The sequence below is a fragment of the Leucopleurus acutus genome, assembly GCF_964270905.1.
Source record: "Leucopleurus acutus genome assembly, chromosome: 11".
Lineage (NCBI taxonomy): Eukaryota > Metazoa > Chordata > Mammalia > Artiodactyla > Delphinidae > Leucopleurus > Leucopleurus acutus.
Genome location: NC_139152.1, coordinates 51,731,430 through 51,745,476, shown reverse-complemented (window position 1 = coordinate 51,745,476; position 14,047 = coordinate 51,731,430). Strand labels below are relative to the sequence as shown.

Here is a 14,047-nt window from a genome sequence, read left to right as displayed (position 1 = left end):
TCCGTAGAGAGAGCTGCCTGGTTGGGAATGGTGAATGAACACTGCCAGGCTGCAACGAGTCTTTTACTCTATCATCTGCTTTTGAATAACAAGTGACATAAGGTATTTTGCTAATACCTATTTACTAAACAAGGGGCACCAGTTCATATCAGAGAATACCTTTCTCAAACAGATCCAGGCTACTGTTAAGTCTTGGTAGAATCTGTCCTTGGCCATGACTTGGGGTTGGGGTCGGGGGAAAGGAGAAAAATCTGATTTTTCCTCCATTACCCAGTTCTACCTATCATTTAACTGGAAATCCCCTCCTTCTGCTGGCCTTCTGCTATTTTGGGGAACAAGAAAAAAGAGACGGTGGACACAGAACTCCAGAAGAATTTATAGCTATTTCTAAGTGGGAGAGATCTATCAGAAAGCGGAGAGAGCAGACGGTGAGCTGAGTGTGATGTCTTACAGGATAGCCTTCAGCAGGAAGCTGGCTATACAGGGTTAAAGCACAAGGAGGAGACAGTGTTGGAGATTAAGATTTAAAGAGTTACCACCCTTTAGGTTGTGCTGGGGCCATGGGAGCTAGCTATCACCCAGTGGGTCAGTAGAATGAACAAAGGATGGAAGAAGAGAAAATAGCTGGCTGTGCTGTATTATATTCTGCCATGCTGCATACTTTATTACAACATAAAAGTATGACATAAACTATATATGTATCAATAACAACAATAAAAACTAATATTTATTAGACACTGTTCTAAGCACTTTCTCTATAGTAACTCACAATTTTCACAACTTTATGAAGTAGGTACTATTACTATTTTTATTTTACAGAAGAGACTGAGCATAGAGAAGGCAAGTGACTTGCCCAAGGTCACATGGTCAGTATGTGGTGGGTCTGGCACTAAGGCTCAGGTTTGTTTTAATTCTAGATCTGAGCTCCCAAGTAATACTGGGCGGGCCAAAAAGTTCGTTCTGTTTTAAGTGAAAATAAAAGACATTTTTCATTTTGCCAAGAATTTTATTGCACAATGTATTCACTAACCCAATGAACTTTTTGGCCAATCCAATATATTGTAAAATGTTAAGTCTTTCGTTTTCCCCAGCAAATACTCCGAAAGATGCTAGAAGACAGGTAGAGACTATGGCTTACATATCTGTCCACCTCACATGGCTAAAGCCAAATACAAAATACTGAAGATTTAATAAATTAAGTAAATTATTAAACAAATCTAATATCTATCAAATTAAAGAGAATCACAGAGGTTAATAACTTTCAAGTGATTCAATGATAAAGATGTTAATAATTCCTTAGAAATGAAATGCTTTATAATGTTTAAGTTTTGCTATTTTGTTAAAATATCCCAACTGAATATTCACTAGAGTTAGAAAATGATTATATAAAATGGCTTAAAATCATTTTGCTCCATCCATCCATGGTTAGTAGTATTTGATAAAAAATTAAAAACCTATAAAAGATATATTTTGATCAATGAGTCAAGAGCAAGCTTTGCAAGAACTATCATTCACAGTATAACTGCCACCACCGCATCCATCGTTTTTTTCTGCTAATAGTACTGAGTGTGTCTTAACTGGTGAATGAGGTTTTATTTTCAATCAGTATCATCATTAATAGATCAATAACACGCAAGCTTAGAAGAATCTGTTTCCCAGAGAAATGTGAACGCTTCCAGTGGTCTGAGGATTAAATTTCAATCACTTTCTTTGGAAGGCTACTTAATTATTAAGAACAACAGAGAACTCCTCCTCCCACCCCAATGCAAGCCATTTGGAAGAAAAGAAGGACCCATGACCCAGAATTATCTTTTTCTTGGTACAAGCACCTACTTTGACTACTTTTAAAATTTTACTTGAGAATTAGGAAGAGAATTAGTTTTCATGCCCAAATGTGTTTTATGTCCACAGAGTAAAAGGAAAAACCGAAATATTAATTTGGTTGCAATCTGAGTCCCCAAACTAGATAAAATATTTAAAATGTGCACAGCTCAGACTGAATGGAGGTACCCTAGATTTTGTCCCTAACGAACGATGGATACGGACTCCCGGTGTTACTTTCCAGCCCTTTTTCTTCCTTAAAAATACCAACTACCTGCAGTGCTTTTCTAAAAAACATAATTATTCACAATCAGCTTCTCTTTTGAAAGTATATTTGTACTCTTACTCAAAGACAGACAGAGGATTAAGTGAGGATCATCTATTCAATTCCTTTGTCAGAAACCTTATGCCTGGGTCTAGAAATAATGTAACATGGAACTCAACTGCCAGTATTAGATTTTCTACGTTCAGCAAAAATTACACTGATATTTACACCCCCTTAACTCCAAATGCTGCACTCAAAGAAGCCAATGTGAACACTAAGGCTCATTACTAAAACAGAAAAGAAAAAAATTTCAGTGCCTCAGTTTATATAGCTCATTAACCGTGTTCGACTGAACATCTCCAATTTAAAAACAAAGACATCACAAAATGATATAATGGTGCTGCTGAAGGATGATGAAGATGATGAGGACGATATTGGTCTTAACAACTCATGATGTGTTTCCTTCTATTTCGGATGTTTTCAAAGATGTGGAATTCTGAATTTTGACAGTGCCACTTTAAGAGCCCAATCCAGTCGCTTTGCAGTGCTGTAAATCAAAGGACTTACTGGGCCACTGGTAGCCTGCCAAAAGTGAGCAAGACAGGCCAAACACGTGTCCGCAGTTACAGTTTCAGCTGTGTACGATCAACTGCTAAATCCCTGAGTTAGGCTCTGTTTCTTTTACCATGAAGGCAGTTTTTGTAGCAATGAGCCTAGTATAACTCGGAGATGTGATTTCTACATAAAAAGTCAGGACTGTCCCCAAACACATTGTTTATTACTGTGCTACTAACCTTAGTTGGCCAAACCCAGAGTCGGATCCCTTCTTAAGGGCTCACCATTGCATAATCTCACTGTGGTACAGGCGCCATGAACTTGCCTGGTCTCCTTTGGTGTAAGCCTATTAATGTCAACAGGGCTTGCATGGAAAGCCAAAGGGCTCACAATGGCCGAGCTAAAAGGTGGGGCACGGCCCCTATGCTCTGCTTGCCTCTGGGCAAAGCCGCCAGCAACAAGCCCATGCAGCACAACTGTGTTCTGCCAAGCCTGCACGGGGGGCAGGGCTGGGGAGCAGAGAGGTCTGCAGCCAGGGGGTCTGCCGGCACTGGGTGAGAACCATCCAGTTTCTTGCGCAGAATAAACCCAGTCCAGCGAACGCCTGGTACACATGAACAAGCTTGTGTCGCTAGGACACTGGAAACCATTGAAAGTAATTACAAGATGAAGACATCCTGGCATGGAGCTCACAAGGAACGATAGAGCTTTACACCGTTCAGCAGCTGAAGACGGAATCTGGCGTACGGATTCAGTGAACTGGCTGAAATAGAGCCCTAGCCAAAATGGCATGTAAAATAATATCAACCGGTGGGGCTTTCTCTCCAGGAGACATAAGGGAATCTACATAGAATGAGGACGACAAAAGTTTCAGAATGTGATCCCAAGAGTATTAACACGTGTCTACGTGCAGTGCCAAGAATGAATTCACCCACTACTAAATTCCCTCCAACTCACAATTTCTTAACTGGTGTCTCCAGTCCTGTAGGGAAGGACTTTGTGCCTATTAAGTATTCATCTGCACTGAAGATTATTTATGCTTTGGGACTGGCAACAGACCTTAGGGCATCATTGCAATATCAGGCATTTGTGAAAAGTGGAAAAAAGAAAAAAAGAATTTACATGATATCATGAGGAGAACAAAGAAAAAAGAGGACATAATTGCTGAGGTAAGTCAACTATTCAAAGGAAAAAAAAGGGCTTTTTTTTTTTTAAGGTTCAAACTTCTGTTACAGAAGAATTGAAAGATTAGTACAGGGAACATTCCTACGCCCTTCACTTAGATTTCCCAACTGTTAACATTTTGCCATAATGGCTTTATTTCCTTCTCTCTCCCTCTCTTATATATATCTTTTCTGCTGAACCATTCGAAAGTAAGCTGCAGACATTATGACACTCAGCAAGCATTCCTTAAGAATAAGAATGTTCTCCTTCATAACCATAATACCATTATCATATCTAGGAAAGTTAAAAATTCATTAAATAATAGCATATAATATGCAGTCTATATTTAAATTTCCCCAGTTGTCCCTAAAACGCCTTTTATAACTTTTGCTTTTTTTTTTTTGGTACGCGGGCCTCTCACTGTTGTGGCCTCTCCCGTTGCGGAGCACAGGCTGCGGACGCTCAGGCTCAGCGGCCATGGCTCACGGGCCCAGCTGCTCCGCGGCACATGGGATCTTCCTGGACCGGGGCATGAACCCGTGTCCCCTGCGTCGGCAGGCGGACTCTCAACCACTGCGCCACCAGGGAAGCCCAACTTTGCTTTTTGATTCACAGTCTAATGAAGGTTCACATATTGTATTTGGTTATTTTATTTTTAAAGACAGTTCTTAGCCCTTTAAATGTTATTTGTTTTTTTTCTAAGTGAAATTGGCCTTTTATCTTAGAGTCTGTCCTCCTAACTGCAATACACGGAGTTTCAGGTTATGATGATCTTTCTCCATGTGGACATTCCCAGAGGATAACGGTCGCTTAGAGGAAACCAGGAGATAAGGTGATGGAAACCCTGCTTTATGGCTAAGGAAGGTTCTAAAATGGTAGGAGGCAAGAGTTTAGGTCAAGGGAGCAAACTCTTTTTGGCCCAAGTTATTTACACAACTCAGTCCCTGATTTCTCTCTCCCATCTATATTCTCTTTCATTTTTTATAACTTCCAGCAAGATCTAGTGTGAATAAAAGATAATTAAATGTATTACAGATTATGAGGTACTTACGACAGGAACTTCATTTGTGGTTTTTTTTCCCTTTTAAATTTCATGAAGATGAAAAGGGAAGCAATAACATCTACACTGTACCCTTTACTTTAATCCTTTTTTTCCTCCTCAGTTTTCCCATCTGTAAAAATGGGGAAATTAATAGTGCCCAGTTATATATATACAGCTCAGAACAATGCCTGGCACAGAGAGGGCCTTGTGTTAGTGGTAGCTACTGTTGTTTTTGGCACCATTAGATACAGCAATATGCTTAATAGAATTCGTTTGCTTCTCAAGTAAAACCAATGCCTACTGAAAGAAAAGAAAATCACCCAAACTGGTTTAACTGGTTTCTAGAGTCCAAACAGGCATTAGATGGGACAACAAATACTAGTCCATTTAAACAAAAGGGGTGGGGCTGGAAGGGTGGGGAAGTCCAAGAAGGAAAGGAAGAAGTGACTGGGGGGCATGGGGTCAGCAGGTGGGAACAGGTGCGGCTCCTTCTGACTTCTCTCTTCCTAGGAGCACTGTGCTCTGAAGACCCTTCCTCTGGAGCTCTGTGTTGGCTAGATTTCCCTGTTCTGCTTAGCATCAAGCTCATAAAGAAAACAGTTCCAGGGAGAACTTGATTCTTACACAGATAAAGCCACATCTCAACATACAGTGTTCTCTGCTTCTTCCAGCACAAATTCACAGTTCACACTCTTCATGGAATACATACATGACACAACATATAATCCAGGTCATCTCCCCAACTATGTCAGATAACTGACCTTCTCCAAGGGTCCTCTGCAACAAGTCATGCTTGGCTTGAAGTTTTGTGATGAGATTACTACCCTCCAAATATTCTCTGAGTTTCTGCAAAAGCAAAGATGTTTTTAACTTTTAAAAAAATTATTCAATGTCCAGGAACTTCCCATAGGATATCTAAAATCCAGCCACTTTTGTCTTTTAGATCATAGAACCTTGCTAAGCAAAGTGTTTTGGCATCAGCCTATTAGAGATATGGGCTCTCAGGTGCCTCCCTCCCCAGACCTACTGGAATCAGAACCTGCATTGTAACAAGCTCTCCTGGTGACTTGTATGTTCATTAAATAATCTAAAAGTTCTGTTTCAGAGCAGTCCTCTTTAAATTTGTCTGCATATCAGTACTATCTCTGAAACCCTATCCCAGACCTACTGAATTGGAAACTCTGATCTTAGTAAAGAACCCCAGGTGATTCTGATGCAACTCCAGAAACAGTACTTGGGGCCCCCAGATCTGAGCCCCAAGAGTGGCTGGGGAAGCAGCAGGCATACCATGAAGTAGAACTGCTCGGTCTCCTGCTGGTTGGCTCTTCTCTTGGCAATACTGGGCTTACTCAGGTAGGTTTCAGAGACAGTAGACTTCACAGACTCTGTGGAACGACTGTGCTGGAAGCATTCAGAAACATCGTAGTCCTCGATGGTGACCATATCTTGTATCGTCTGCAAGGTGGCCTCAGTCGTTTTCTTAACCTGGGAATAGGAGCACATCTCTCAGGTTAGTACCTTATTTCGTGAATCCCACAAACAGTGAGAAACTGCTCTGTCAGGTACAGATGGGGGCACAGGCCCTGCCCCCACCAAAGTTCAGAGTCTATTGGGGAGAGAGACAGGTAAACAATACCCCATGTCACCAATATAAGGAGAGGCTTTATTCAAAATTATCCTGAGGAGGATATCACTTTATAATTGAGTTCCTGTACATCACATGTATCACTGAGTACTCTCTCAATTACATTTTCTGTTTTGTTTTGTTTTTTTGCGGTACGCGGGCCTCTCACTGCCATGGCCTCTCCCGTTGTGGAGCACAAGCTCCGGATGCGCAGGCTCAGAGGCCATGGCTCACAGGCCCAGCCGCTCCGCGGCATGTGGGATCCTCCTGGACCGGGACACGAACCCGTGTCCCCTGCATTGGTAGGCGGACTCTCAACCACTGCACCACCAGGGAAGCCCACACTTTCTCTTTTAAAGGACCTTTTAAACTGAAGTGAAATTACATACAGAAAAATGTGCAAACCATAAGTGTACAGCTTTATAAATTATCACCAACTGAACACACTCATGTGACTACCACTCAGATCAAGAAATATAGCACATTATGAGTAACCTGTGCTTCTCCCAGTCACCACACACACTTTCCTGCTCCCCAGAGGTAGCTACTATCCTGATTTCTAACCTCATATATTAGTTTTACCCTTTTAAAATACTTTATATAAATAAATGGATTCTTACAGCATATATTATTTTTGTTTTGTTTCTTTTGCTCAACTTTATGTAGTAAGATTTATTCATTTCTTGTGAGTACAGTATTTCACTGCTGAATAGTCATTGTAAGAATACATCATAATTCATCCCTTTTACTGTCGATAGATGACTTATTTCTGGTTTTGGGCCGCTATGAATAATACTGCTAGGAACACATTTTTGTTGGGCCACACATACTTGAGTAGAATTGCTTATTGGGTATTCCAGACTGTTTTCTAAAATGATTGCTCTAATTTGTATTCCCACCAACACAGGAGCATTCCTATTACTCCACATCCACAACAATTGGTATTGTCAGTTTTAAAATTTTAAACCATTGGGAATTCCCTTGCGGTCCAGTGGTTAGGACTACATGATCTCATTGCCGAGGGCCCGGGTTTGATCCCTGGTTGGGGAACTAAGATCCTGCAAGTCATGTGGCATGGCCAAAAAAGAAAAAAAAAAAAATCAGCTAAAAATGTAAACCACTGTGTTGGGTGTGTAGTGGTATCTCGTTGTGGTTTTAATATGTATTTCTCTGATGGTTGAGATTGAGCACATTATCATATGTTCAAGGCAATTTAGATTTTCTCTCTTTGAAACACTCTGTTAAACCTCTTGCTCAATCTTCTGTTGGGTGATGAGCCTTTCTCTTTACAGATTTGTAATACGTATATGAGTCTTTTGTTAGTTATATGTGTTGCAAATATCTTTCCCCACTCTGAGCTCTGGTTTTTTACTCTTTCTATAGTGTCTAGATGAACAGTCTCTAATTTTAATGTAATCAATTTACTAATCCTTGCCTTTATAATCAGTGCCTTTTGTGTCCTATTTAAGGAATATTTTCCTATCTCATGGTCATAAAGATACTGTTCTATGTTATCTTCTAGGAGCTTTTAAATTTATCTTCCACATTTATCTTCCACAATTAGGTTGTACTCCACCTTTGCTTATCAAAGTCTAATGTAAATCAATAGCTTTATCTTTTTCCCAGACAATGTACAGAGTTTAGAACACCTTAAAACCATTTACTTTTCCTGACTTATATGCTATTTTTGTAATGTTTTATAATAGGATGTATTATATATGTAAATATTTGTATACATTTAAATACAAGACATTATTATGATATAGTCAGTATTCATTTAGCTTTATCCATATATTTATTAAACTCTTTGATCTCTATACCTTATATTTTTAAGAACACCCTTTAGAAATTCTTTCTTTTAAAAATATAGTTGATTTACAATATTATGTTAGTTTCAGGTGTACAATAAAGTGATTCAGTTTTATATATATATATACACACACACACACACACACATAAACACATGTATACTTTTTCAGATTCTTTTCCATCATAGGTTATTTCAAGATATTGAATAGTTTCCTATGCTATACAGTAAATTCTTGTTGTTTATCTATTTTATGTACAGTAGTGTGTATCTGTTAATCCCATACTCCTAATTTATTCCTCCCCTTCCCCTTTGGTAACTACATTTATTTTCTACATAGAAATTCTTTTTAGCATGAATCCTCTAGTGGCGAATTTTGCTTTTGTTGATTTAAAAATGTCTTTTATTTCACCTTCATTTATGAAAGATATTTTTTCCTGGTTGGTGGTTATTTTCCTTCAGTACATTTAAAACATCACTGTACTTTCTTGTGGCTTCCATGTTCCTGTTGAATGAGAAGTTTACTATCAGTCTATCACACTTTGAATGAACCCTGCTTTCTTTCTCCAGCTGGTTTTAAAGTTTTCTACAGTTTCACTATAATGTATCTAGGTAAGGATTTAAAAAATATATTCTGCCTGGAATATTTTTGGACTTCTTGAATTATGTGATACTTTTCTCAAGCTCTGATAAGATTTCAGCCATTATCTTTACAAATATTGTCTCTACTTTCTTTTCTATCAATATTTTCTGGGAGTTTAGTTAGTATGCTAAAAATCACTGCGTTCTCTGTATCTTACCTTTCTCTTCATATTTTCTATCCTTTTGTTTTTCCATGCTGCATTTTGATTACTTCCTTCAGATTTGTCTTCTATTTTGATAATTCACTCTTCAGCTGTGTCTAATCTGATGTTAAAACCATGCCTGATTTATTAATTTGGGTTACTGTATTTCTCAGCTCTAGAATTTATGTGTGGTTCATTTTCAAATCTGTTATTTCACTGTTTATAGGTTATAACAGTGCCCTGCTGAAATCTAAGCTTGACTTTTAACTTCTTGAACACAGTAAATAGCTCTTTTACAGTTTTTTTCTGGTAATCCCAATATTTAGTTCCTGTGGGTATATTTCTATTGTCTGTTATGTATTCTGGCTATCACTCATGTTGTCTTTTCTCCTTATGTACCTAGTTATCTTTGCTGGACAGTTTCTGTAGAGTTATTTGAGGTCTAGGGTGAGGTTATCATCCTGAGAGAATGTTTGTTTATTTTTCCAAGCCATTAGGGGCACTAATAGTTCAGAATCACTGGATTTTATTTCTGTTCAAAACATTTGATGCTCTTCCTTTTGGGAACATATGGCTCCGTATGTCATGGGTTTCAGGCTTGGCCATGTACCTTGTCCCGGATAATGAAATGTGCGAGAATCAGCTGAGTGACTCAGTCCACCACTACAGGAAGTAGAGATATGTTCGATTGTTTTTTTAGGTTTTTGTTTTTTTTTTTAAAACAACAAAATACTGTTTAGGGAAGAAACAATAACAATCAGTGCTAGTTTAGAGGCTTAAAGAGGTCATATGATGGAGCAAATTTTAAAAGGAGGCAAAAATTAAACAGATTTAGTCATTATTCCTGAGGATATGCAAATTGCCAAGGATAGACTCTGGAAAAAAGCACATTAAAGGTGATTTTTAAAATAAGATTATAAGTCCTCTAAGAAAGTCATGATTATATATCTATAGGCTGAATGAAGAGACTCACTATCCTGTAGGTGACATCAGTAAGATGGTACAATTAGAGGTCCCCTATTCATACACTCCCACAACAACAATTTGGCAGCCATCCATGGACAAAAGGGCATTTGTGGGGGCTTTGGGATCCAGATAGGAGCTTGTAAAACCTTGATGGAGCCCACAACTGCCAAGGACCAATTTGAGAAAGCTGGCCCATGCCCAGGTGGCAGGCTTGCCAACTTTGGCCCTGGTTACAGACCCAGAAATAGCCTGTCCGCTTGTAGACGCAGCTACAGTCCTGTTTGGCCTTGGGCCTGCCACCAGCACTATTTGCCAAGGGACCCAAGAGGAGTCACGCCCACCAATGTCCCAAGTAACAGGCCCGCTGACCTTAGTCCTAGATTTGGACCCTGTAGTAGCCCATGATGCAGTTCCAGTCCCTCTCAGCCCTGGTCTGGGAGCAGTGCCCAGGGACATGCTGGGAGGCACACCTGTCCTTGCTTCCAGAGGCAGACCTGCCGACCTCGGTCCAACTGCAGATCTTGAAGTGGTCCTGTAACCTGGCTCCAGATGAGCCCCGCTGCAGTCCAGGGGGCAGTTCTGCTTGACCAGAAACCAGGCTGAAGACACGTCTATCTGTGCCCTGGGGGCAGGCCCACCAACCTCGGTCCAACTGTGGATAATGAAGTAGCCCTGTAACTTGGCTCTAATACCTCTTAGCAATGGCCTATGAGCAGTCGTACCCATCAAGGGACCCAACAAGAGACAAGCCCATTTGTATGCCCAGAGTCAGGCCTGCCAAACTCTGTCCAATTTTGGTTTTTGAAGCAGCCCTGTAAGTTGGATCCAGTCCCTCTCGGTAGTAGTCCAAAAGCAGTCCTGCCCACCCAGGGACCAGGAGGGAGACATGTCCATCTGTGCCCCCAGAGGCAGGCCTGCAGAACTTGGTCCCGGCTGTGGACCCTACTGCAGACCTGTGACTTAGATCTAGGACTGCTCAGCTGCAGTCCAGGGCCAGTCCTGCCCACCAGGGACCTGTCCAGTGACTTGGCAGGTGCCACACCCACCCAAGTCCTCGGTAACAGGCTCACAGACTATGGCCCATACTGTGGACCCAGCAACGGTGAATGTGATTCCTTGTCAATCGCTTTTCTTTTTTTTCAACTTCCTTCTCAGAAACAAGAGTGTCATGGTTAAATTTGGAATTATCGGGAAGAATAAAGGATGTGACAGAAGCCACCAGATACAATGGCTGGGACTATGTATTACCCCATGGGACACTCCCGATGAAGAATAACACCAGCTCTGACACACACGCAAGCCATGTTCACAAGTCACAAGGGGGAACATAGTGAAGCAGATATGAAACAGCTCATAGGAGGCTTGTAATGACTCCCCATTAGTAGCAAGGAAACACAGTTGGGTTTGGTAGAAGGAGAGGCCAAAAACGTGATAAGGAATTATGAAAAACCCAAAGAACATGCTGTACTGGAGGAGTGTCCAGGTGGCCTGGACTCTGAGAGCAGATTTCTGCGGCCTTCTGTAGACCGCCTCTTTTGCCTTTCTTCTCCCAGGACATTACAATTATTAGAGAAAACAAGAAGTTTCCTTCTCCAAACACACTGATTTAGTTTTCTAGGGCTGCCATGACAAAGTGCCGCACACTGTGTGGCTTAAACAACAGAAATTTATCGCCTCATAGTTTTGGAGGCTGGAAGGCTGAGATCAAGGTGTGGCCAGGGTTGGTGCCTTCTGAGGCCGTGATGGAAGGAGCTGTTCTAGCCCTGCCTCCTGGGCTTATAGACAGCCGGCATCTTCTCTCTCTGTCTCTTCATATTGTCTTCTGTGTTTCTGTGTTCAAATTTCCCCTTAACATAAGGACATCAGTCACACTGGTTAGGGCCCACCCTAATGACCTCACTTTAACTTGATTACCTCTGTGAAGACCCTATCTTCAAATAAGGTCACATTCTGAAGTACTGATGGTTAGGACTTCAACATATGAATTTGGGGGGAACACAATTCAACCCCTAACACACACCACGTTATTTCATGGCACTGTGCCTTGTACCTTGCACCTGGTGCAGGCCTATTCATCCTTTAAGACTTATCATTCCATCTGTGAAGGTGATCCCTAGCCCTGTCCTCCCCTCCCCACTTAACTACTCCCTCCTTGCCACCACTGACCTTGTATGTATTTCAATTAGAGCACTGTATCCTTTCAGGTGTATTCAAAATTAGCAGAAGGAGACCATACACATATAAACTGGATTAATGCCATAGTTAATTAGCCAGGGGTACAGAAACTTCTTGCCAGCACAGGCCACAGAAGGCAGGAGCAGCGGCAGAGCACTTCCCTTGCTCCTGGTACCTTAACAGGGGGGTACAGGTGCCAGTGACCCTGTCACTGCTGGGTAAGGTGTTGCCAGATTTAGAAAAACAGTCCGATTTTTGCTGCTCTTCCCCCTGCTTTTGGGGAAGGGTTGTGTCACCATTCCAGAGGAATTCACACTAGTAACCTACACACTTGCATTTAAGGCGATGTTTACAAATACCAGGCTCTCCTGACTTCTGAACAAAATTCATTCTCAGCAATGATACAACTTAATCCAAAGAAGAGAACATCATCATTGCTTAGAGCCCTCTGAACAACATTTCTGCTTTAGTCATGTCTCAGAAAGCCTGTTTTCTTGCAGCCCATCTGGACTCTGACTTAATGACCCTTCTGGGTGGACCCTTTGCTAAGAGTGGTCTGAGGAGCATGATCCCAAATCCATTTCTCACCAGCACCTACACCACACTGTTTAGAGGGCCTCTGTTTTCTATCTCCAGCGGGAACACCTTGAGGTCAGGGGCGGCTTATTAACTAGCACAGTGCGTGGAATACAGCAGATTCTTAAGATGGCAGTGAGAATGAACTGAATGAACGGTGGAAGTTGGAGTCTTCCTCCTTCCAAATTGCTGAGACGCCAGAGGAGTGCTCAGCACACACCAACAACGTGGGGTCTCCTTGCTGACAGTCATCCTGAGCTCTGCCATTTTCTTCCAGATGCCCTACCCCATCAATCACTTTTAGACACTTTCTAGAAACTCTCCTCATTCCGCTTGGTATTCTTCTGGATCAAGGCCCTCCCTTCAGTGAGTTAAGGCTTTATTTGAAACAAACAAACAAACAAACAAACAAAACATGCGCGCGCGCGCGCACACACACACACACGGAGCTTCTAACAACAGGCGTTTCCAGTGAGAAACAGTTGATCCTGTTTTCAATTTTGGCTGAGATGATGCTATCATTTAAGGGATAAATGGCAGTTTTCTTTTGTTTGGGCTTTTATTGTCAACCTCATCAGTAGAAGGTTTCAGACAAGTAAGAAACACTTAAGTTAAAATGAAGTTAAAACCACACAAGTCATCAGACATAGCAATAATGATTAAATGGTTATCAAGCTTCGCTTCTTAAACCAACTGCCCCTAAGGGTTTGATCAATGATGTATATGACTTGAGATTCTGCCGCAGTCATCGATTGGTATTATGGGAAATTTGATGGGGGGAAATGTGATTTTTCTACCCTAAGTAGAAATGTAAGCAGATAGGTTAGCGGGTCCCTGGAGAAAGAGAACCAGGAATGGATGGCTTTCTTGACATAAGAGAAGCCATTTTAGCCTAAGCCATTTTGTGATCTAAGCCTGGCCACAATGCTTGCCCTTGAACAGGTCTCAGTAACCAAGGATCTCAAGGGAACAAAGGAATGCAGGAACAGAGAAAAGGCAGCCAAACAATAGGCAGTGATAAAGCAGAGTCCTAGTTCCTCCTCAAGGGATATACGTAATATATCTTTGAGTTCTGCAGGAACTAAGGCCCCTACCCAGGTGGAGGACGGAAAGAGGATGTTGACCCTCCTGACCTCAATCAACTAAACTTGGACTCTGTTGACTTTTGCCCCCAATTCTACGCTGAATTCTCCTCTGCTCAAACCTCTTCAGGAATATGCATGTACCTTTAGCTTAAAAATTCCCCAATTCTTGGTGTTGGGGAGTC

The 14,047-nt window shown here is 41.3% G+C and overlaps 1 protein-coding gene across 2 annotated transcripts in view; it reads right to left on the bottom strand.

Annotated features, from left to right (window-relative positions):
* Positions 1–14,047, bottom strand: part of SRGAP1 (SLIT-ROBO Rho GTPase activating protein 1) — a gene marked incomplete at both ends in the record, with an annotated part of 273,306 nt that overhangs the window by 52,936 nt on the left and 206,323 nt on the right. For both annotated transcript variants that reach the window (XM_082851178.1, XM_082851179.1), the window contains 2 exons: positions 5,609–5,693; positions 6,135–6,332. In XM_082851178.1, coding sequence (XP_082707304.1) covers positions 5,609–5,693; positions 6,135–6,332 — 283 coding nt within the window. The remainder of the gene's footprint in view (positions 1–5,608; positions 5,694–6,134; positions 6,333–14,047) is intronic.